Here is a 25,575-nt window from a genome sequence, read left to right as displayed (position 1 = left end):
ATACTTGAGTAAGCATCAAATACCTCAAACTTGCACAAAGGCAAAGTACTTAACATAATGTACAAAGCTCCTTTCTTGAAGGGCCGACCTGTGCTTTAAGTGAAAGACGGGAGCCTGCTACCGTCTTAGAGCTGTGTTTCTGTATGTGTTTCTGATAAAAGAAATATGAGACAAACATGTTCAGCATTCAAAAGCCGGGGGCGGGGGGGGAGAGGCTGAGGGAGAGCAGTCTGTATTTGTTTAATAGTATGTTAAGTACTGCTGTTCTGAATGCTTGTGTATTTGTGTTAGGATCCCCTTAACATTAGATACTGTATCTGAAGGTGCTGAAATTGAATACTCTCATTTCAATCATAAAAGGGGATTTCTAAGTAATATAGTAACAAATAGCCTCCATTATATTTTTGAACACAGCTGGCTGAAAGATTTTTGTTGCTACTTTATCATACTTAATCATTTAAATTTGACAAGACTGTCAGAAGGGATTTATTAATATTATTTAAGTGCGTTTCGGTAATAGGTTGTTCTTGAAGAATCATTGCTACACGTTATTTCCATTAGTTAATAATAACAGAATACTTTCAATACTTTCAGCCAGGAGGAATGCAAGTAGTAATGCCACCTTCTCAGAACCAGGCTGCCCCCATGGTCCATTTGTTTCTTGTCTTGTTTGTCGATGTTATTATGCAAGATAGAATTCATAGTCTATGGTGATAGCCTATACCCTGACCTGTCAGTGTTCTGTAGTTTGATTAATTTATTGAATTTATTTTCGTGTCATGCACACAATGTGCCCAACCCTTATGGGCTTGTAAGACACTTGAAAATTCAGTTGCAGTGGAAGTAACATTACATAGTACCATTACATAGCTGCAGGTTCATGGCATGGTTCAATCTTGAATAATCTGTTCTGGCTTTTGAAATAAAATTTGAAAAACAGCAAAAGTTCCTTTTTGAGACACATCTCAAGTCTAATCAAACAAAATTCAGCGTAAATTGAAGGCATTTTTTAAAAAAAAAAAAGAACGTCCATATCATCTGTGATATGTTTTATAATCTGTATGTCTGTTTATGCGCATTAATAAGGTGAAACATTTCTAATTTCATTGTACAATTGAATAACTGAATATCTATCATTTAATTAAAATGTCGAATGACAATGAGTCTATTTTATTCTAGTCTGTAAACCAAGTGTACCGTCAGGACAGATCAGGATCTCGCGATGGCTGATTTTGGCGCGAGAAAAAACTATTCGGGAAGTGACGTAATGTGACGCCTCCAGCCCCCACTCGTGCATGTCCCATAGATAAGACTGCAGGCAGCATGGTCAAGGACACCGGCTGAAAGAGAACAGATAGGAAGCAGAGAGCAACCAGGAGGAGAGGAACCTCGTGTTAAGAGCTGTCACAGAAGACAACAGTCGCTTTGAGCTGTTTTAAAGACAAGGTGAGAGCATTAAAAATAATAATAGTAATACACAGCTAGCTTACAATTGTTAATTGTAAACTGTTCGAGATACAATGGAGCTTCAACATGACCATAAAGCATTTACTACGAGTCTCGGGCAGTGAATATTGGACTTTATAATCCCTATGTTTTCGTCATGGGAAGTATAAATAAGTACTAAAGGTTATATAATTTCATTTTATGGGCTCTCGGGACTAACTTTTCCTATGAATTTAATACTATGTGTCATAGCATGTTCAACAAAGCACACAGCAGTAGCAGAGGAGGAGGTTGCTCCAGCTGTCACTTTTTAAGGCACATTTTGCTTCATTACAGCGCAAACATGAATCTGCATTTACAGTGTTAGCTGTCAAGTTGCCAGTGCGAAAAGGACGCCATAATGAGTAGAGGCTGCAGTCACGTCCAGCAAGTCTTATTGAGCTCTTACTGTGCTCATGTTAAACACAGCTAGCTTCCTTGAATGACCCTCCTGCTCAGGGGTTACCGTGTCAGTAGGTAGACATTACACTGTCCCTGTTTACTGACCTTGACAGAGAGCAATAAGACTGCTGCAGAGATATGCTATCTCTGCTACAATAATATTCAACCTCATATAACCTCAAGGCTAGGCCGCTTCTTTTTTCACTGAAACTGAATTTACACATTTTTCCAAACGCATGTTCTTGCTCAAAAAGCCTCTCAGAGATGGTGTACAAACGTATATAGGGAAGGAAGTAGTTGGTTATTTGTGAGGTGCATCTAGAGGAGCTGTTGTGTGTTAGTCACAAGTAAGACATTGAACACACATGTTGGATTAGCAGCAGGTGAATGTGACAAGTCTAACTGTGGGCTGAGCATTTTGACTCTTCTCTCATTACATTTGAGGTTACATACACAGAAAAAGGCAATGTGTGCGTGTTCTTAAGTCGAGTTGTGGAGAACAGATTTACTGTATATACCGTAGTATTAGTCTTTAATATTAATGTTTTACTAACTTTATTTGGTCATCCTTTGCATCTAAAGCATGCAGACACCTGACGCCACCTGGTGGGACCCCTAGGTAACATGTAGGTAACAAACTTTTGGTGAAAGTAATCTCCTGCGTCTACATTATGGTTAAAATTAAAGGCTGAAGATGGAGGACCGGAGGTCGATGTTTCATCTACTGTGCATGCAACGCAACTGCATCCCATGTTGCTGTGTCATGTGTTGTAATTCAGCTGGCTGTTTTTAAGATTACTTGTGCAAGCCCAGTAAATGGGGATTTGCCCGCATCACCGTTCTGCTTCATTTTTTTTCCTTTCCCATGAACTCGTCAGAGCTTTGCCCCAATGTGACTCTCACATGATAAGCCACTGCACAATGACTCCTACCTAACCCTGACCCCTCCCCCCCATCTCTCCTCCTCATTGTAATTTTCTCCTTCTCTCACCATCTTTTTAGTCTCCTACAAAAAATGTTTCCTCCACCTGTTTCTCTTTTTTTTTCTTTAAAAGATAACATTGCACCGAATGAGTTCTCTCACATGATTCTGATACAGTGGTTGTAGCTCTTTGTCTAATAGTTTTAAAGTGTTGTTTCTTCTTTTTAACTTTCTTAAAATCATGTTAAGACAAGAATATTTGAGATGAATCTTTATGCTCATAAAGTATCTGTATTTGACTGTTCAGTCATACAATGGTGTATTTGTAGTGTTTGGTGAATTGGCTGCACGTTCTGCTGGAACTTGTGATGCATGGGTTAATGAAGCGTCTGGTTTTAGCAGATCGTGTCTCCTTTGATCTAAAAGATTATGTAAACAACTTTGCTGATGTGTTTGATCAGTAATCCTCGGTATAGCAGTGAAAGCCACTACAAATGAAACAAATGTGTTTACTATAGTAATATACCTCGTGTTATAGATTTGATTTCCCCATTTTTTTTTCTTCTTCCAACGTTTGAATTAAATCTCAAACCTGTGGCGTCTACACATGAAATACAATGCTACCGTCCTTTAATGGCTTTTCTTCTTCCTGGTGCACTGTGCATGATTCCTGTAACGATAGAGCACCTGGTTGAGAGGAATTCTGTTTTAGCGATTTTCACATTTCATCGCGTGGCTTGGGAAAGGCCTCAGGCTCACAGGAATGTCTCGAAGTGATTGCTGGATTATTTTGATCAGAAATGAATCCAATTAAATGAGTTCACACCATTTTCTTTTTTATTTGTATCTGCGACAAAAGGATGAGTCTGGCATGAACCGAGCAGCTTCATGACGACATTAATCGGCAGTTTGTCTTTGCTTTTGTTGCACAAGCACCAACATGCTGTGTAGTATTGAGAGCACCCCAAACACAGATGAGCAAAGTCTTTTGCACCATGCACGATGCATCTGAGGTCACAACTAGTAATAACGTTGTCATGTTTTTAGAGTAAATATAAAGCAGAGCATGTCAGCAGCTTGGATTGCATGCAGACTTGCACCTGTCCTGTAAGCTCTACTCTGCTAATCGAGTGATTTATTCAGGTATTACATTGAAGAGAGGGTTCACCTCCAGCTTTCTGCGTCTTTGGTAACCCTCTGTGGAGTTTACAGGAAGCACTGTGGTAATGTCACAACACAAGTCTTCTCCCCTACGCTGACAGCTCCAGTAACTTTATGAAGAAATCGGCTCTTTCTCAAGATAAAGCTTCTGGTGAAATGGTGAGGAAGCTGCTGTTGCAACATGTTTCCCTCTTTACCTGGAAACAACACCTTTCACCACTGACAGGGACAGTTCATGTGTCTGCAGGGCTGTGCAGGCTTTCATGTGAACTAAACTCTCACGCTTGGTGAGAAAAAACATCCGATCGTTTTCATGTCCTTTGCAGTCTTGTTAGTTCTCGTGTCATAGGTCGACAATTCGAGTAAGCCTACATGATATGAGACGAGTTGCTGTTTAAAGGTGTGATAATGATATGAAGTACGATGTCTAACCTGAAATTAAAGACTACATATAACCTATAGGTAACTGTTGTATGTCTACCTGCTGTTCTTTGTGTGATGCATAATATCTGTTTCTCCTGAATCCAAAAGAAATCCAGGCACAAAATTATCCCAAAATAAAAAAATAATCAGAGAGTAGCTGTTAGCTCTGGAGAGCGTCATCTCTCTTTACCTACATTAAGTGAATGTTTAGCCATTACAACCAGGCATGCCTTTCTGAAATTATATCTTGTGGTAAATTCCGACTTTGCAATGAATCGAGCAACCCTTCAATAGAGGAGAAAAAAACCGGGAGGTAATAGTTTTCACATCTCTCCTTTCTTTGAATCGCACTGAACTCTATCCAACATCCACTTTGATGACATTCAAGAGAACCTCGTTGAGCAAGTTTGACAGACCACAGCTACTAGTTCAGATCCCAGAAGGGTGTGACCCAACTTTGCTCTCACTATCTCTCCTACGCATGTGTTTGAAAGTCATTCAGAGATGCAAGTTCAGTCTCTTAGTCAGATACGGCAACAAGCAAATGGCCGCCTTCAAGGACATCAAGCACACCTCTGAACCGAGTTCTTTTATTTAGCTTATGTCCATACGTCTTCAACTGGGAGAAAAAAAAAAAAGTAGCTAATCAGATTAAAGTATTAAGCCTGGGCTTGGTATTTTTGGTATGTAAGATTATAGACATAGTTGGGCCACGTTAGAGAGCAATTAGCTTTACAAAGCAGCATAAGAGTCTTTGATAGCAGTTTAAAATCGACATTTAGAAACTTTCTTCTGCTTGGGTGACAAAGCAGGCTATACATGAAATCAGAAACAGTGAGGCTGCAGAGGGTCTTCTCTTGTTTGACATTGTGTTCTGACGGGCAGCGTTTTATTGGGAGGCCGTTCAAGGCCATGTCACGCTCTAAAGTTAGCCCCTCTTCATTGCACCCAGAATAGCCTACATGTGTACTAACTACTAAGACATGCAGTGACCTTCTGCGAGCATGTATGGCGCTGTCATTTGCCGTGTTGAAATGCACTTTGAGTTAAAGGTTAGGCTTTTCATCCAGGCTGTCTTGGAGCCTGATGTAGGGCTTTAGCCAGGCCACGCTTTGACGCTTCAAATTAGAGCAGACAGGCCTGCCAGCCCCATCGTTAGTTTCCCACTTGGCTTTCTCCCAAACCAACTCTCCTCACGCAATGTCCACTTTGGCTCTTGTGAATTCAGTCATTACATTTTATTTTTTTCATGACCTATCCAGGTAAGCCCAGCATCTTTTTTTTGTCTCTTATTTGTTCCCTTTTATCACTCCACACTGAAAAAGAAGTCTCTGGATACGTTGAACATGTTCAGTGTCTCTTCACATTTTTTTGGGATTATGTGGTTTATGATTGAGCCTTCAGTCAACATGGAAGTGTTTAATTCAGTCCAAAGTTCATTCAGTGTGAAGACGGCTTAACCCTTAATGCAGTGTACGTCTCACACACAGCTTGCAGATAAGACCGTGCTTGTTTTGTCTCTTCTCCTCTGATAAATTAATGACGTTCTCACAGTTGGTCCTTGTGGCTTTCTGGAGTTGATTAACTTTGCTTATGGCTCACTTTCAGGTACAACTGTGAGAAATATGGCCAGCTCTTTGTGGATGTGTTTTTATTAGAAGTTGTCGCTGTTGCGTAATCTCTGTAAATGCAAAGACATGAAGACGAGACAGGAAGGAAGCAAAAACTGAACAGAATGAAACAGTGTTTACTATGAAGCAGCCTTTCTCCCCCTGTATGTGTTTGTACAGGCACATTGTTCTCTGGTGTGCTTTGTTGTTGAGACGTTGTGTAGCTTTCTACTCTTGTGAGGACCTCTTTGTATGAGCTACATATGAACAAAAACAACACACCTGCAGGCCATTATGCTTTTGTCCTGAACAAGGAAGTGATGCCAGTTTTATTTTTGTTGACGAGATGTTCATTTGGAAACATCTCCAAGGAGGAAATGTCACTGAAATAGAGACAGTCCCAGAGCTGCAGAACCACAGAACCAGTACATTTTCAGTAGTCCAGTAGAAACACCTTTCTGATTATTACAATGTTCAGTATTGTACGTAAAATATAAATGTGACACGCCAGATTTTTTCATAGAGAAGGGATGTTCTTAAAGACTAAATTTTCTAGTCAACATTGAGCGCAATTTATCGAACAGCCAGCGTTCCCAATCTGCAGCGGAGGACGATCAAGTGTCGAATAACAGCGAATCAGCACAAAACCCGCAGAGTGGTCAGAAATATAACACTGGTGTCTTTCATGTTTGACTGTGCATTTATTATATTAAAAATAGAACAATGATCCCTCTGATGTGATTTAAAGGCATGTATAAGGACAGTGCAGTAGAACATGTATGAAGGCAAAATGGTGCATATTAGTAAGAGTGTGACGAGCTGTCCATAGTGGACCTCACAGCGCAGGCCTCTCTCCTGGCGATGATCACATGCCGTGTGGCCGTTCTCCTTTTACACAAGTTTTTCATTCGAATATTTAAGAAAATATACACAAGACTTGAGTTTCAGCTCCTCTTTCAGTGTTCAGTTGAAACCTGCTTTGATTGGCTAATGGCTTGATTCAATGCTAGTGGGAAGCTAGTTATTCTGTTGTATTCTTCTGTCAGTGGTGTTCACACGGAGGCACTGAGTCTGTGTTGACCTGTACTGGACACTGGTCTTTTGTGCTGAGAAACAGTGCAGTCTTTCTAGTTAGCAGCAAAGGAAACCCCATGGATGTTTGAACAAGAGGTGGGACGTGTTCTCTGGACACCCCATTATTCTCAGAAATGAAACAGTCATGCATTGTTAACACAGCCAAGAAACATTTAAGTGTGATATACTGCTGTTTTAAAAGAAGTACCAAAGGGTAGAAATTGTATTTTTAACCACAGATAGAGTTTGGGTGGAGCCTGAAGTTATTTTTAATACATCAAATATGAGAGGAAAATGGAGACTAACTTCATTCAAATGTTTATCTTGTTTGTTTCCCTATTCAGACTCCTGAGAAGCAGCGATGGATCAGGCAAGGTCAACGATTACCAAAATTGTGAGTGTTGTGCCTGCCTGTAATGCAGCCTTATACCCTGTAATAAGAATCCTTGTTTACAGTAAGACTTCATGTGTTTCAGAAATGAGTGTTATTTTTTTTAATATATATATATATATATATATTAGAGCTGAAACGATTCCTCGAATAATTCGATTACAAAAATTCATCGAGGAATTTTCGCTGCCTCGAGGCTTCGATAAGTTTTTTTTTTTTTGCGTCATCAAAACTTTGCTATGTGTATAAAACACGTTTAATATAGCTGCAGCTACATGCTCCTCTCTCTTACACACAGACACTTCAGCGCTAACACGCGCACACACACGCGCGCACACGCGAGCGCGGCGCGCCCCTTTTAACTTTTAGTCAGCACACAGTTGATCCGTGATCCATACGACCCAGTCGGGAACACGTGATCCGGTCAAACGGTCGGCTTTTCTCCGTTCACTCTCTCCGTGTTTGCAGCTAACATAACGATAGCAGCGTCCTCACAGTCTCTGTCATAGACGCGTCTATGGTCTCTGTAGTCTGTGAGCGTGCCGACAGAGAGCAGTTGAGGAGCAGACAGAGATACACTTTTAATAATGAACAGGCTGATTATATTAAATCTCTAATGTCTTCAAAGCTAAATCAAGAGATAACTTGTTTGTGGAATAATAATTTAGCAAATATATATTTAAAGTTTCTCAATCTCCTGATCTGACATAATGATTGATTCTGTGATTGATTCAACACACCATAATGCTTTCTCAATTAAATACTGTAACAGATGTGTAGGCTACACAAAACAGTATTTGTTATTTCAGCCATTAAAACATGTTTGGCCTGTATTTTTAATTTACCTGCCGCCTTGACCAGTGAATCAAAAAGTTCATTTGGGACCCTGTCAGTAATATGGTGAGTGTCAGCAGCTGTAGAGCAGAGGTGGTTGGCTGTAACAAGCAGGCGTTACCATGGTAACTGCAAAGAAGCAGGTTTGTAGGGACGACCCAAGACGAGTTAAAACTTAATTAAGCAAAAGTATGATTTATTCAATTACTCGATTAATCGACGGGATATTCGATAGAATACTCAATTACTAAAATATTCGATAGCTGCAGCTCTTATATATATATATATATATATATATATATATATATATATACTATATATATATATATATATATATATACTATATAAGATATTAAATCTTAAATACGGATTAGCAATTACTCATTAAGATCAAACTGCAGACTTTTCATTTATCCAAATAAAATACTTGATTATTTAGGGGGAAATGTGGTCGCTCCTATACAGATGTAAACATGACGATGTAAGATAGAAGCATGCATACCACACATGAAAGAAATATGATCATGTCCATTGTATGTAGAACTCTAATTAGAGCCAAGATATAGAAATAATAACAAACTGTGAATAAGTAAAGATGTGGCTCAACAGATGTGAGTATATATTTGGTATATGAAGACAATTATTAACTGTCGTATATTTAACCTTTCTTATTTCTGACCGATGAGTGAATAAGTGTGAAACGTTTATTCTTAGGTTTATGATCCAAGCAAAGTTTTAGATGCAGCCTTTTGTCGCCATGGTGTCAGTGAGTTCTGATTTCATGTATTTGCAGACTTGATGTCTCAGCGAGCTCTTTAAAAATCTTGCATTATTACCACATATAAATCTCATTCATTATAAATGCATGTTATGCATACCACTGTAGAGTTTTACACATCATAATATTTTAAAATAGGATTAAGAATTAAAGTACTATATGTCAAGTCTTTATAACTGTTCTATGTCTAATTTATCCTGCTGATAATAAACTAAGAGTTAATAATTGCTGATAATAATAAAACATTAAATACATAATCCAAAATAATCCCTTCAATAAGATGCACTGATGTAGAGGTGTGAACAGAATCAGCCTTTCGCTATGACTTTCTGCAACCTACACCAGAAAGTTTAAGGAGACCGACTTCCACCTTATTTTAACCATTTGGAACAACTTTTTTTTCCCAAGATAAATGACATTTTATTCAAACTTGACATCTGTGGTTTTACTTCCTCCCTCCTCCACAAGTTGTTTCAAAACGGGAAGTACTTCATTTTCTTTTTGAGGGATCCTCTTTGTGGGTCTACTGCTTAGTTTTTGATTTTTAGTCCTCATTCAACATCCGTCTGTTCACACTCAGGAATCAACTCGTGTAAGTGAATTTTTGTTTGAAATATTAACTTTATCTTTGTTAAAAGATAATTAAATCGAGGGTTATACGTCAGTAAGTCTGAGCATGATTCCATATAAACCTGATTTAAAAAAAATTCTAATCACATGAGCAAACTCAAGTCATGAAGCAGAAGGTTACGTTTTCATTTGTTAAAAGAATAAAATTAAATAGCGATTTAAGAAGGAGTGTCGATCATAAACCACACTTTCTACAGGATTTCTTTACGACGATAAAACATCCCAGCTGGTGTAGCCAAGCTCTCTTTCTGTGGCTGGCATTCACAACAAAACCCCTAGCTGTTTCCTGATAAAGCTTATTAAAAGAAAAATCCTGACTCATTTTATTTCTTTTCCTTGGCTGTCTTGTTCTGTCTTCACAGTTTAACGGGGAGCCGCACTCCTACACCCGTTTCAACTTGACCCAGAACATGGAAGGGGATAACAGCCAGGTGGAGATGAAGCTGTCGTCTGACATGGATGAGGAAGTCGGGGGAAACGGTGTCGGGGAACACCTCAATCACAACGCCAACCGCAAACCCTACGTGGCTAATAAGCTCGGACGCAGCCCCAAGAACCTCTGCTTTATGGCAGCTGGCACCCTCCTCATCTTCATCATCGGTAAGTGGGAGAAAATGGAATAATCTGTGTTCATCACTTTAAAATAATGTTTCTGATGGTGACGTACCTGAAGGTCACAACGTTCACTTGTCAATCAAGATTAAACTGAACTAGAATTGGAAATTTCTGAAGAAATTTCAGTGTGAGAGCTGCAGCACACGCTGGTACGATTTACGAGCATTGTACAGCAAGTAAAGCACAGTCTCATTTGCTGCTTGAATAACATGAGATCCTTTCAGGACTCGAACCTGGTACATTCTGCTCACCTACATAGCTATTTAACCAGCTGAGCTATAGAGCTGGGGAAACTTTAGAGAAGTATGGTATTTGTTAAATACTACTTAAATTGAATAAATAAAGAGCTGCAGCTCTCACACTCAATATGACGGATATGTTATGTGTTTGTGAAAGAGAAACTGAAGTAAGTGATCCTTGGCCAAAAGATAGAACCTGCTATCATTCAACAGCAAAGTGGCTCATGTGTTAAAGTGTGTTTTTTATCATCTGAAACAATAGCTCCTGTATTATTGCATGTTCCTTTTGAGCAACATAGAGAGAATAATCCGATCTATAAGTTAAGTTTTGTTTCCTGGTTAGTACAACAGATGCTTATTCTGCAGTTATGACTAAATGCACTCTTTCTTGTCGTTGGCTGGTTGTTACTCATTTGACATCACTGTTCCTTCCAGGGTACTTGATCGGTTTCTTGGTTCATCGGAAGAAGGATGTGGCCCCGATCTGTGCAGCCTCTGTCCTCCCCTTTAAAGAACCCGTTGTCCCTGAGACGGGTGCGGCCCCCCTCATGGACTGGGATGATGTCAAAAAGCTCCTCGCACAGAAAGTTTCTGCAGCCAAATTTGAGCCTGTTTTCAGGTGAATATTTCTCTCTCAAACAATACGAGGAAACGATACGGTGTGACACCAGACATTGCAGTGATTCTGCGATTGTCACTTTGAAAGACAACCGTTTTATTCTCTGCAGTTAGGTTTCAGATTCACCTTTCATCACGCTTCAAACTTTCTTGTAATGCTGTCTGACATTGTGCTGTTCAGGTTACACTCGCTAATGTTCCAGGCTCCATGGTAAGGAGTCATGGAGAGTGAGAGCAGGGAGCTCTGTAGAGACCATCACACTTTGCATCTCTTTGAAGTATGGATATGTGGCATCAGTGATTCGATGATTGTGTCACAAGAAGCTGTATTGATAATTTCTCTCAGACTACCTGTAGAGTGTCCTGTCAGTCAGTGTCAGCTTTGTATTTCAATTTCAGAAAGTGATTCACTGTTTTCTCATTTTTTCCTTTTCTTCTCATTTTCTTTGATTTTGGTTTCCTGCTGTTCCAGTGAGTTTTCCAGTCGCTCTCACCGGGCTGGCTCTCAAGGTGACGAGGCTTTGGGAAACAAGGTGCTGAACAAGTTCAATGAGTACGGCATGAAAACCTGGACTGATGAGCACTTTGTGAAGGTTCAGGACCCCCCGGCTTCTGGCTACAATAGATTTGTTTTCAAGAATGGGACAGCTCAGACTCTGGAAGGATTCCTATCCTACAGTGCCACTGGAACAGCAACAGTAAGTCCTTTTTTTAAAGTCTAATTCAGAACAGCATATTTGAAATATTAAATATGGATGAAATAATTTTTTGTATGTTCTGTTTATTACATTTATAGTTTTCACAGAAACACAAATACAAACATTACACAGTGAACAAACATTATTGCTGCAACAACAACAACAACAATAGAGCTGCGAGACTGGTCGGATGAAATGATTTTAATTTGATACATCTTTTGCCTAGGGTGCCGTATTGTATGCGTATTACGGGCAGGAAGATGACTTCAAATTACTGCAGGAAAAAAGCATCAACATGAACGGCAGGGTCATGCTGATCAGAGCCGGGAAGATCAGCTTGGCTGAAAAGGTAGGGGATTTTTTTCTTTTTTTTTTTTTTTTGTCCAGATGTGCAGTTGGACAGATGTTTTGTTCATGTTCCCTTCTTCACCTTGACTCCTTTGTGTGCACAGGTGGCCAATGCTGCCAAAATGAATGCCTCTGCTGTGTTGATCTACCCAGACCCTGCAGGTTCCTCCAAGGACACCCCTCTGTTTGGACATGTGAGTGTGAACAGTCGAGGCTGGAGTATGAAACTGCTTACGTAACGCCCCAAGTCCACCTCACTCTGAGGGGGGGGGGGGGGGAAACTCTCAAGTTGAAAATGTTTCAAATTTTCAGAAGGGTTGACGTCACTGGCCTTCTTTTCCAAATGTATGATGTACAGGCGGTTAAAATATCTTCGTCACATTCTTGAAAAACACAACAAAAAAACTTGATAAACTGCTCAATCGACTCCAATAAAAATGTAAAGAAAACGTTTTTGTGGAGGACAGCTGGCCTCATTTCTGTCAGGAAACAGGAAATCCACATCGTTGTTTTGTCAGCGCTCTCACGAGATCCGTTTAATAGCAGTTATGAGCTTGGCACACTGACAAAAGTGTTTGAGAAACTGCAGTTACCATCACCATGGCAACGATTAGGTTGAAGTTGGAGAACACGAGCTGATTGGTGCTGGTGGACACGCGTACATGAAACAAACTGTTTCCTCCAACATTTCTACTGCAGATTATACATCCTTCACCTCTGATATGAATCAACTGGTTCAGGAAGTGTTGACGAGGAAGTAAATGCATTTGTCTGGTAATGATCAGTGAACCATAATGACATGTTGCCTGTAAACTGGAAAGAAGAAGCACATAGAAAAACACACGCTCTGATGGATGTGAGATGTATTTGGATTTTTGTCTGTCCTTACAGAATAAATAAATCTTATGAGCAGCAGAGACTGTTTAAAGCCATTTAAAAGAAAGATGAAGCCAGGGAGGGACTTTGCCTTTAAACCAAGTCTCAAACAAGAATGTCTGAGGTGTAGTAAAACAAATCTTTAGATGTACAGAAAAGGGGAAGGCTATCGTCAGAGAATCTGTTTTTTTTTTCTGAAGTTTAAGAGTATAGCTCGAGGATTTCACGAGGCGACTGACTGCTGGACTAACTGGTTTGAACTTTTGTCTTTCCATCCTTCTTCCCTGAATGTCTCACAGGTCCACATGGGTTCAGGGGACCCCTACACCCCAGGCTTCCCCTCCTTCAACCACACCCAATTTCCACCTGTCCAGTCTTCAGGCCTTCCAAAAATCTTGGCTCAGACCATCTCAGGCAGCATGGCTGATAGCATTTTGAGGTAAGGCTGGAATATCCCTCTGACCATCTGAAACCGTGCACAAGAAAAGAGTTGATCGGCTTTATTTAGACCAGATACCTTTCTGCTTGGAGCCGCTTGCATCATGAATGTTTACCGTGTGCTTCCTGCAGAGAGCTGGGGGGTCCCGCCATGCCCAGTGGATGGGGGTTGTTCGACAGACTGGGAGGGGAAGCAGATACAATTACCGTGGACGTGAACAACGTTCTTACAGAGAAGAAGATCAGCAATGTCTTCGGGGTCATAAAGGGCTTCGTGGATCCAGGTACAATCACACATTTATTTCATATAGACGACAAATAAGGGATTGTCTACTAAGCATCTTTTTTTTCTCTTGAACATTTTAGACCGGTATGTGGTTGTTGGTGCCCAGAGAGACGCCTGGGGTCCAGGTTTTGCTACGTCCACCGTTGGCACCAGCGTCCTGGTTGAGCTGGCACGCTCCATCTCAGACATGGTGAAGAACGGTAAGCTTCAGCAGCTCTCGTTGACTGCTCTAGTGTGAGGTTGTTATTCAGCCCTTCATGTCGGATCCTCCTTCAACGCTATGAAGCAGCTGAGCTCATGATCACATGGTCTCTCGTCACAGATGGATTCAAGCTGAGGAGAAGTATTGTGTTTGTCAGCTGGACAGCTGGGGAATATGGGAACGTTGGTGCCACCGAGTGGTTGGAGGTAGGAACTGAAACGTCTCCCAACCCCCCCATTTCTGAGTTAAGGCTGTTCTAACGGTGTTTTGTAAATGCAGGGTTATCTCTCTTCTCTGAGCTCGAAAGCTTTCGCCTACTTGAACCTGGATGCTGTTGTAACAGGTACTAACGTCAGGCACCTTCTAATGTCAGATTAGGCTGTTAACTATTCAAAACATACACACAGCATGAGACCTGCATGTGCTTCAGAACAACTCAATGCGTCTTTGTTCGCAGGCCGAGGTGGATTCAAAGTATCAGCCAGCCCTTTGATGCACAGTCTGATCGAGAGCACCATGAAGGAGGTAAAAGCTGGAGGCATTTCAGTGCTATCCTATTTTTCCATGTGATGTTGAGTACAGAAGTTATGATTTGATGCTTCAGGTTTATCTCATAACTCCATCTGTCTTGTCCTCAGATGAACTTCCTAAACTCGGGGACTCTTTATGCTAATTTTGCAAAGAACAACCTGGACACAAATGTGTAAGTCTGACCGTGTTGTTTGTCCACTCGCACGGCGTCTCTCAGTATTTATACATCACCATTTTCACGAGTTTTAACTTCCACTCTTCTGTTCATTAAAATGAATAACATCTAAAGCAGAATCCTTCCTGCTTTTACTCTCCAGGCTGCAGCCTCTTAGGATGAACGACGCTGCGTATCCGTTCGTCGCCTTCTCTGGCATTCCCTCGATGTCATTCAGGTTCAAGTCTGATAAAGACGTAAGTCACCCGCTGCACTAGTGAAATCACTTTAAGTCATCCTGGGACATATGTTATCTAACTGTTTCTCTTTATTCGCTCTCAGCACTACTCCTTCTTTGGCACTGTGCTGGACACCCAGGAAAACCTGAACGCCGCCACGGGCAACCAGGTTCCTCAGCTGGCCGAATTAGCCACCCGCTTCGCCGGCCACATGGTGCTGAGGCTGGTGCATGATCATCTGCTGCGGTTCGACCTGAAGAAGTACGGCAAAATTATCAAGGTTCAGGTGGCTCAGATCAACAGGAGAGTCATGGCTGTGCGAAGGGTGAGTGTCCGTGTTGCTTTAACATTGACTGTAGCTTCAGCTGTGAAGGTCGTCGACACCGTCTGCGTTACCTTCTCGTTGAATTTAGGCTCTTCAAGAGTCGTAATTTAAATTCACAGTATTTCTGCTGTGTTTGGCTGTTTTCAGAAGCAGCCCCAGAAGCTGCCCAAGGCTCTGACCGTGCAGTGGCTGAACTCGGCCTCCGGCTCGTACGGCCGCGCCTCTGACGACCTGATGACAGACATCCAGAACAGCAACCTGGACGACATCGAGATGTGCCGCATCATCAACGATCGCATCATGGCTGTAAGACTCCTTTGTCCATTAAAGAATCCAGAAAGTTAAAAATGACGGAGACCTTTTTACCTGACGCAGCTGAAGAAGCAGCCTTCCTCTGGAACGTTTTCTTTTTACGTTTACGACCATAAAAACAAATCAGTTTCTTCTCTGAGTCATCAGTTGGGTGTACTGCTGCCAGCATTTTATTGGTAGAAAAAAAAGTGTATGCCACATTATTGTCATACATTATCTAATCTTCCTCCATCTCCTCTTGTTTCTGAAGGTGGAGAGGAACTTCCTGTCCCCCTACGTGTCCCCCAGTGAGACTCCTTTCCGCCACATCCTGCTGGGTTCGGGTGCTCACACTCTCAAGGGTCTGTCCAACCACCTCGACGCCCTCGGTGCCAACAACCCCGACGCAGACGCCGATGCTTTCCGCAACCAGTTCGCCCTGGCCACCTGGACCATTCAGGGCTGCGCCAACTCACTCGCAGGAAACATTTGGTCTTTGGATAACGAAATCTGAAAAAAAGAAAAATCCTCCCTCTCCTTCCTTCTCTATGGTTTGGTCTTCCCTTCAAAACTGACGGTGTGAAAAACAGTCGGCTGTGATGATTCAACGACTGTCACAGCGGCACAGATTTCAAATTGAGCTTCAGGTTATTGAGCAAATGATAACGGTGGAACCTTTGGTAAATGTTACAATCATCACAGCCAATATGAGTATTTGATTATCTCAGCTGCCTACTCCAAACATTTAGATCACATTACACCCCCCCCCCCGTACCAATACTCATAATAGTAGGTCATCTCTTCAGAATGTGAAAGTACTTCAGTTCTTCTGACATCATTTCATGTAGTATCATTTTTCAAAACGTGGCATTTTAAATACGTTGGTGCTACTAACAACTACCTGAAACAAACTGGCATTATACTCTGAGTGAGTTGAATAAAGTGAGAGTAACCTGTTTTTATAGCGCAGCATCACCAGGCCGTGATCTCAGGAAAGGTTGTGTGTGCCAGCTCAGAGAAGAACGCATGTTATCATGCTGGTGGGTTATAAGACTCAGTCCTATTGATCATGTTTACCACAGCTCTCACAGATCCAAACTGCTGCTGAAGACTCGTGTTCTGAACCTGAGCCCGATCTGTGTTGGTAGCTAAAAATGTCCTAGCCTGCTAAAATCTGCCACTCAGCTTATCGTCGGAGAGCCAAAAGTTACAGGAGAGGTAATGCATTTGTTCGGCCAACATTTTGGACAATCAACAGCTGTTACATGCAATAATGAAAGGAATAACCTGAAATAGAGATCAATTAGAATGGTCCACCTCCTGACATTAAGAGCAAACCTCTGTAGGCCCCCCCCCCCCCAAAAAAAACAAAAAAAAACAAACAAACATAGAAGGTCTCCAACCATGTGGCACTGAAACTGAAACCGTACGTCTATTTATTGTTATTTATTTATCAGTGGCAGGGTTCACTATAAATAGTTTTTTTTTTATCGCCTTTTATATAAAAAAAAAAACAATGTATAATTATCGGGAGCAGTGCCTTCCATAATTATGACAGTTATACTGTCGAAATGACAAAAGCAGCATCTGCTTACAGAAGTGTACATGTGGACCGACGGCCGTACTGAACACAGAAGCCTTCAGGAACCTCTCTTCAAACCGCACGACTCTGAGGGGGGTTTCTGTTCCTTCTTACTGACACTGGATTGGCCAATACTCACCGAAAACCCCCCCTCTCTGTGTCAGTACAGGTCCTCGGTGCATGTGCACGTCTCATCCCATCATTATCGGGAGCAGTGTCTTCCATAATGTGCAAGAAGAAGAAGAAGGTAGTTTTTATTCTACCAGTGTGTGTCTGTATCGGAGGCAGTGCCCTCCATATTTCACTGTAGGGGTGGATGTTTTTTTATTATCGGGGACAGTGTTTCCCATAATGTTTGTACATATGCGATACATTGCTAACACACGGCTCGTGTTGTCTGCATCTTCAGAACTCTTCTCTGGTGTTTCCTCGCTGTAGCTTCTTCAGATGGTGCTACGTTTTTTTTTTTTTTACACAAGCTCTTATCAGAGCAGTTCCCATCGCTCTGCTTAGTAGCACAGAGAAGCTGCGTGTCTTTAAATTCCTCTGTTGGTCACATTTTAATCAAACGCTTCTGATGTGTCACTTCTTCTCTCCTCATCACATGAGATGGATACAGATGGAGGTGCTTGAAAGACTAGCTGTTATAAACGTATTTGGGACCACCGTGATTACAGCCGTGTGGTCCAGTATTTCCAGTAAAGAAATGGGTTTGTTTATAATGATGTAGTCAGTGGGAGTGTAAATTCTGCTTTCTGTTGTGATGTTTTCATTCTGGTTGAAAGATTTCCTTGTGCCTTTTTGTGTTATGACTGCAGTATAGAGTTTATTCAGACAGAACAATACGTTCTGTTTGGGATAATGTTTATTTGGCTTCTTTTGGCATTTTTTTGTTCCCTTTCCCCCTTTGCCCCGTTTTCTTCGAGAATCACAAGTTACTGGTTTAAAAGCCTGTAATGCTTCTTTATGTTCAGTTAATGTTACCAGTTACTCTTAAATTGTGAAAATAAAAGAATCATTTAAATTGGATATAAAAAATGGCTCAGTGAGTGTTCCAGGCGTCGATGTGGTCCTAATGTGCTGACTCTGGTCATTGTGTTTTCAGTCATGCCTCCAGAAGGAAAAGATGAATTGTTCTACATTGAACGCCTCTCTGCAAACTCTCTATTGCAATCTATTAACCATTCTGTATGGTTCGAGGGGTTGAGCAGATCTGCTGGGCTACAATAAAACATGTGCTTGAAGTTTTCATTTCGTTTACTGGCATCTTTCTTTTGTCCGTCTCTGGAGCTGGAGGAACTGGTTTGAAAAAAACAAAAGTGTTCCAAAATTCTCACCTGATGGATAAACGATGTGTTTAAGAACTTGTTAATGTAACTGCTTTTTTTTTTTTCCTTCTCCAACTGTGTACGAGCTGCTTAGCTTTACATTAATGTTGCTGCAATAAACAATCACATCACAAACAGTAAGTCGTCTCATGAACTTGTCTCACTGTCAATATTTCAGCCACTAGAGGGCGCTTCTTAAAAAAAAAAAAAAAAAAAACTACAAGTGTTCTTCGTGGTAATTTAAAAGGCATGCTCTAATAGTTATGATGTTAAGCAATCATTCATTTCCACTTCGTAAAGGGGGAAATCAAGTATATTATTAAATCCTTCCTAATGTCCTGCTGAAATCTACCTTTGAGTTACAGCAACATTAGCTAAAAAGTCAGTTTGGGGCAAGTTGTCCCGAATGAGTTACTGATGTACAAATAGGTTATCTTCATGTTTTTAATTCTTATTAATAATAAAGAATATTAATAATAACTGATATATTATGATACATCATTTACAATATTCATTGGCATTATTATTATGATATTATTAATGATGGAAATACAAATAAGTATTATTGAAAAGTTTAATAATTTACACAAATAGACAGAGTCTGCTCATTAGTGGTTGTTGTAGTCATATTGCATTTTTCAACAGTTTTTGAAGAAAGAGAGAGACAGAGAGAAGCAAGTAAAGGAAAGATGGTGAGGAACTATACAATGAGAACAGAACATGGCAACACTGCACCCGATGTGATGCTTTGGGCAGTCAGGGAGGTGAAGACCGGAAAAACAATTAAGAGTACAGCCAAGGACTACAACATTACTTATCATACACTGGTGCAATACCGCAAGTCCTTTTGTGATGAGGAAGTTCAGAGCTACAGTATATAGCCATCCCCACTACAGTGGTTGGCTAAAACACCATGCCAGGTTTTTAATTATGAGTTTTCAACAGTTTTGGAAAAGGTACCTGACAAGGTCAGCTGACATATATTTTGGTTTGTCACCAACTTGCCCCACAATGGGGCAAGTTGTTACATGTCCACACACGCTCTTTAAATGCTCATAAGTCAATAATTAAACAAAATGTAAAAATGACATGAATACAATTTATATACAAGAGATTCTAGTCTTTCATTTGGTTTGCAGTTTATAACAATAAGATATATTGATCTCAAGATATATGGAAAAGTGTGACAACATGCCCCGGTCTCCCCTTCATGCAACCGGGAAGCCTCTTAGACTATGGATGTAAGGGACAGTGAGGAGGACAGGGAACGGGCACTTCTCTCATTCTATAAACAGCAACAGGAATGGGCATGACCACTTCATTATACCCTTAATGGTTGGTAGAATAGAGTTCATAATGTAATTACTGTATATAATAATAATAATAATAATAATAATAATAATAATAGATAGTTTCTCAGTTTTTGTTATCTGTTTGTGAAATCTTGTGTTTGATCACATCCTGTGCATCTCTTGGGGGCTAAGCCTCCCCTGTCCTTAAAACCTCGTGACGCCCCTGATCTTTATAAAGAATCCTTAAAAGGCTGAGCAACACAAACTAGCACTAAAGTTGTTGTAATACATCTTGACCAGTTGATGGAGACAAAGTCTGCCAGACGATTTGATTGAAGTCCAACATATATAGTGAGTCTGGATTCAAAAAGAAGGTAGAAAAAAACTCTTCCTGTCAAAACTTATGGATTTAATTATTTACCACAACTTGCATGGCTACTTCTTATTATATTAAAAATAATAATCATGTCACAAGTTTGAGTCTATTTTGGACAACTTTGAATTTATATGAAATTTCTCAGTTGATTTTAGAAATAGAAGCACCACTTTTTGTAGTAGTTGGAGTTATTTCACAGTGTGAAAATTAAAAAAAAGTGGGACATGTTGCTTTAAGAGTGGGCACACAGTCTCTATATGTGTATCAGAGATGTGAAAGGAAAAGAGCTCTCACTTCGCTGTGAATCCCTGCTACTGATTTGGATTTCATAAAATAAGGAAAGTCACGATTAATCAATTGGATGTATGTCATTACAAACAACACCCGGCCACACACACGCATTACCACTGTATAACATGGAAACAGATGAACTAAAACTCTTCCTATGTAATTAGCCAAATCCAGACAAGTCAGTTATCAGAATTATTGTCCTTCATAATGTTTTTGCTGGTAAAGATATTTTACAGTACAACAACAGACATCCCGCACATACTATTGCTTTAATGCTAAGAAGTCACATAAGTTTCAAGAATTTTGGAGTGTTTTTTTATTTTTATTGTTATTTCTTACAATTAACAGTCCCTTCCCCTCACCACACACAAAACGTGTGGCATGCACACAAGTTAACCGAAAATACAAATTATACAATGCAGGGGGATTATTTGGAGCCTGCATTTCTGTAACATTTTCACAATTATATATGCTAACATTTATACAATTATTAAAAGAAGTACTTTAAAGAAAGGCTTTATTTCAAAAACGTCAGAGAAATAAAGAATGTATACAATGCAAGAACTGACAAAGTAATTTGTGACAGGTGCATGATAAACTCAGAATCTATGAATCTAATTTATTTGCCTTTATCGGATGGATCCATCTCTAGCAATATACACGATCTTTGTGATGTAGAAATACACTACAGCAAAGAACCGACGGCAGCCGCAGCAGAAGGCTCAAAGCACTTTAACTTCTGACAGTGCTGGTGTTCAAGAGAGCCACGCTGGCCCCTAACTGGTGCAAACGTAGATCAGTGTCAGTCTCATGTCCGAAGCTCTTTAGAGAGTCACTCCTGTCTGGACATCGGGACTATTAACCTGTTTTGTTGGAGTGCTGAAACACACCGGAACAGGAGGTGACAGCAAGTGACAGGAGCAGAGATTGACTGGTAGGCGCCCTCTCCAGAAATATCCAGCAAACCTACTTTTATTTGCAGTTTTCTCTTGATATGTTAGCTTTAAAATTTAAAGGGAAAGTGCAACGTGTGCAGACACTTGTTGCAGTCGTCCTTTTTAAATTGACCCAACAAGCTGCCAGTGCTGCTGAATGTTGGGATGCCTCATTCTGGTAAACTCTTTTGTTATAGCCTAATTATTCGAGATACTCATTCAAACCCTTATGAGGTTTGTTTTTGTTTGTTTTATTTAAAAATAAAATAAAATCCCATTTTAAAATGTTTTGTTTTTGTCGTACATCAGCATGCAAGCGACAAAGCTTATTATGGTTTAAGGCCATTACTAAATATGTCAACATACTGAAGGCTACGTAAACACTTGTCCTGTTGGTTTTATGACGTCTCTGTGTCATAAACCAGAACCATATCATCTTCTAACATAAAAAATAAATAAATGAGAAATTCATTTCTGTCAGCTGTGAAGAACGAGGTGTTTGTATACTCACTTTCACCGTGTTGACATGTTGAACTGTCCTATCAGCTTCCTAGTTAGTTCAACGCTGTCCCACAGCAGCCAATGGGATGACCATGTACCAATCAGGCGCTGTTTTTGAAAGAATTAAAAGTTGGCCTGATTCTCCGCCACCTACCAAAAGATGTCTTTGTCTCAGCTGCATTTATCAAGATGAACTTAGAGAAAAAGTGCGTTTCTCAACGTTACCTTTCTTTATTTTTATATATATATCTATATCTAGATACAACCACAACAGATTGAGCTTTTTACCCTTTTCTCTTGACGTTCATTTTCATGTTGAGCTCTGAAGCTTGTGAGTACACTTTTTTGAACTATCATATGACCCTATTAAGACCAGGTTAGGTTCCTGTGGGTTCACGTCTGTCTGACTGACAAATATCAAAGTCTGTGTTTATTTCAGCACTTGTTGCATTCCAGTTTTATGACCGCATTAATTGTCGTCACAGCCCAGATCTTAACAAAATGCACCACAACATCTACTCAGTCTCACCCTGTTTGACCTGCACTAAGGACACCAGGGAAATGAATTCATCTGACTGGAAAGCTGGTCTAATGAAAGCAAGGTGGGAGGTGTCCTTGTTTGTTGTACTGTTTCAACTGTTTTATACAATTATTCGGTTGTAAATATCATGTGTTGCTTCTACTGTAGGTGAAGGATAACATTGACAAACTGTATATTTAAACGTTCTGTTTAATACAAATCATATTTAGGTTTATGACCCACAGCTAATTTCACAAATGAAGTCTGAAGGATGAGCCCACCCCAGTTGTGTAACCCCCCCCCAACATTTTACAATGTAAACCATATTCCTACAGCATTCATGTTACTGTGAGGCAGGCTCTTATATTTAGAGTTCATCATACTGTTATATTTCAGAGTGTTAGTCATATGCATGTTCAATCCAGGATCTGTTTTCATTTGATTGTTTCCAGATTGAAAAACAAAGATATTGAAGATCCAGAGGGAAAAGGGTTGTGGTTGCTTACATTGCATTGGCTCTCGTCTCCAATCAGAGTAAACATATGTCTAAACCAATCCGTTTGACCTACTCTAAAAAAAATCTGTAGAAATGCATCCATCCCACTGTAAAACCTCTGATAAAGGTCCTCTGGTCTAAAAACGCTGGCAAGATTATCAGTCATTAAAAATTCAAATTCAACTCAAGTAGTTCCCAATAGCTGTGAAAAAAGTATTTAACCCCAATGTGTACTATACTGTTCGAGGTGTATAATGTAGTTAATTGTCTTTTTACTGTCTGCTTTATGCTTTTATACTGCCTGAATGCTGATGACAGATTTCATTTGAATGTACTGTTATATAACACAATAACCAGGACTGATCTTATCCCCTAATAGCTGCACCTACTTCATCATTTTTCCTGCCTTAAAATAAAAACTACAGTTTAAACCAGCATGTCCTATGTGAGAATAATTTGAAAATGTAAATGACAGTCATCAGGGAATCAGACCCGTGATTGGTTACAATGAAGACTCAATGATAGTCCACCAAATAAAAATGGCAATCTTTTGAATGGAAAGTCGCCTTGAACAGATGATTCAAATTTCATTTACAAATGTAATCATGCATATTTGACACTGTCACATCAAATAAATCACATGACTAAAACACCTGTCGGACATTAGAAAGAGAAAATATGTGCTGCTTGGCTTCGTAGGAGCTTTTCTTGTTCCCACTTGTTCATTCTCTCTCACACATTTACTCACAAACACCTGACACACCTGGTGTCAGACACACGGCCTGAAGGGAACAGAGTAAGACTTCTTCCTCCTTCTCAAACACACACACACACACACACACACACACACACACACACACACACACACACACACACACACACACACACTCAATTAGAACAGGCATGAAGGATGTTGGTAACTATACTTTCAGTGCAAACACAAGCTCCTCACCCACACACTACAAACCTGCAGTAATCACCATCATTACTCTCTCTGTCTCAGTCTTAAACTCTAGAAGCACATTGACCCACTCCCTCTCTGACAGGTCAAAGTCCAGGTCACTGTCGTACAGCCGACTCTTCACATGCTTCTCAACGCTCTGTGTGTGTGTGTGTGTGTGAGAGAGAGATAAGTATTAATGAGACACAATTAATCACAATTTAATAGTTGTCGAGATAGAAGTGTTCTGATAAACACTTTGAAAAAACCTGAATTTATTGTGATAGATAGTGTGATAGAGAGAAAGACATAAGATTAAGGGATTAGGACAAACGTTATTGATCCCCCAATGGGGGAAATGTAGTTGTTACAGCAGCTCAAAAACAGGAATATAAACAGTGCTAATAACATCATTGATGCAAATAATTGATTATTTTTTTGTATTTTTTGGGGTGATTTTGGATTCAGGAGTGACATATTGGAAACAGCTGTTAGACACAAACTGACTTATCACTTCAACGCTCTCTTTGTTTTGAACAATTCATATCATCATTGGACAGTGTGATCAGAAAATTCATAGTGTTCTGATATTGGCTGTATTTGTGTGATTGTGTGTTTGTATTGAGGTGAGAGAAGCCTGTCTATCTCTGTGTGGTTTACATCTGGATTCAGTGTAAATATTGGCGTCTCTCTTCTAAAACGTTACGGTTGTTGGAGGTTTGACTGGATGTGTAAAAGTGGACGCGGTGGGAGCCTACAGGGATTTGTTCAGAAGATGTTGACATGTTGCCTCTGGTTTATTTATTATATTTCCAGTCAGAGAGAAACAAAAAAACCATGCAGAGCCCTGTTTGATCAGTGGGATATCTCCCTTTGTTAAACACCATGCACAGCAGGTGACACCACATGGTCGGAGGAGACACAGGAGGGTGGAGGAATGCTCTTAGACAGTCACTCCTCTTAAGGCTTGAAGTGTGACCTCTCCTCGGGTCTCCTAATACTCCTGTCGGGTTCTCAGCGAATATCCCATGCTCCGTCATCTTCCATCCTATAGATAAGTAAGCATGTCATCTGCGTGAAACAGTGAAAGTCACAAGACACAACATGATTGGTTGATTGAGGAATACAACTGAAAGCTGGTCACTGTGGTGCACATAAAAAAAAAAAAAAAAAAACCCAAACATTTCCACAATAAACAACAACAAACAAAACACTTTATGCAGAAATGATGACAACAGTGGTTGTGATGTGTTTGTCCCATTACACACAACACTGTGCTACATCAGCTGGTTAAGTTTGTTGCTGGTCTTGGTGTCAGCAGTTACAATTGTCTTTTAAAGTGACATTTTGTTGGGCCATTTTAGCCTTCATGGATAGGACAGCTGAAGAGAGACAGGTTGTATGTTGGGAGGAGACCGTGAGGGAATGACATGCAGCAAAGGACCGAGATGGGATATTCCACAGTTTCAACGGTGAGGACTTTAGCATCTGTACACGCGGCGAATGTCACAAAATGCCAGGCTGTGAGGCGACCCGTATTTCTGTTGATTAGCGTCATTGACTCCAAGTGTTCCAATATTTTCAGTCAAATGATTGCACGCTGTTTGTGGTATGTTTCGAGTGGGAGTGCTAATGTAAATACAGAGGCCTGGCAGTGATAACATGCTCAACAATAACTGTCCAAGCAGCTGTTTCTTTAGAACAAGCCCAAATGTGCTGAGCGACCTTCTCCCACCTTCCTGTG

At 40.3% G+C, this 25,575-nt stretch overlaps 2 protein-coding genes across 2 annotated transcripts in view; both read left to right on the top strand.

Annotated features, from left to right (window-relative positions):
* The window catches only part of c8b (complement component 8, beta polypeptide), a 168,847-nt gene that overhangs the window by 93,475 nt on the left and 49,797 nt on the right, over positions 1–25,575 (top strand). The gene's annotated exons all lie outside the window — the stretch shown is intronic.
* On the top strand, positions 1,270–16,925 carry LOC306826179 (transferrin receptor protein 1-like). The gene is made up of 18 exons (XM_079347338.1): positions 1,270–1,446; positions 7,422–7,471; positions 10,073–10,310; positions 11,000–11,183; positions 11,655–11,880; positions 12,107–12,229; positions 12,333–12,422; positions 13,404–13,543; positions 13,675–13,826; positions 13,909–14,028; positions 14,151–14,236; positions 14,310–14,373; positions 14,488–14,555; positions 14,669–14,733; positions 14,879–14,972; positions 15,058–15,279; positions 15,427–15,585; positions 15,842–16,925. Exons 2-18 carry the CDS (start codon positions 7,439–7,441, stop codon positions 16,082–16,084), a joined length of 2,307 nt encoding a protein of 768 aa, XP_079203464.1. The 5' UTR covers positions 1,270–1,446; positions 7,422–7,438; the 3' UTR covers positions 16,085–16,925.

Source organism: Symphodus melops (genome assembly GCF_947650265.1).
Source record: "Symphodus melops genome assembly, chromosome: 7".
Classification (NCBI taxonomy): domain Eukaryota; kingdom Metazoa; phylum Chordata; class Actinopteri; order Labriformes; family Labridae; genus Symphodus; species Symphodus melops.
Note: the sequence above shows the minus strand (reverse complement) of the source record. Positions and strands in the feature narration are given on the sequence as shown.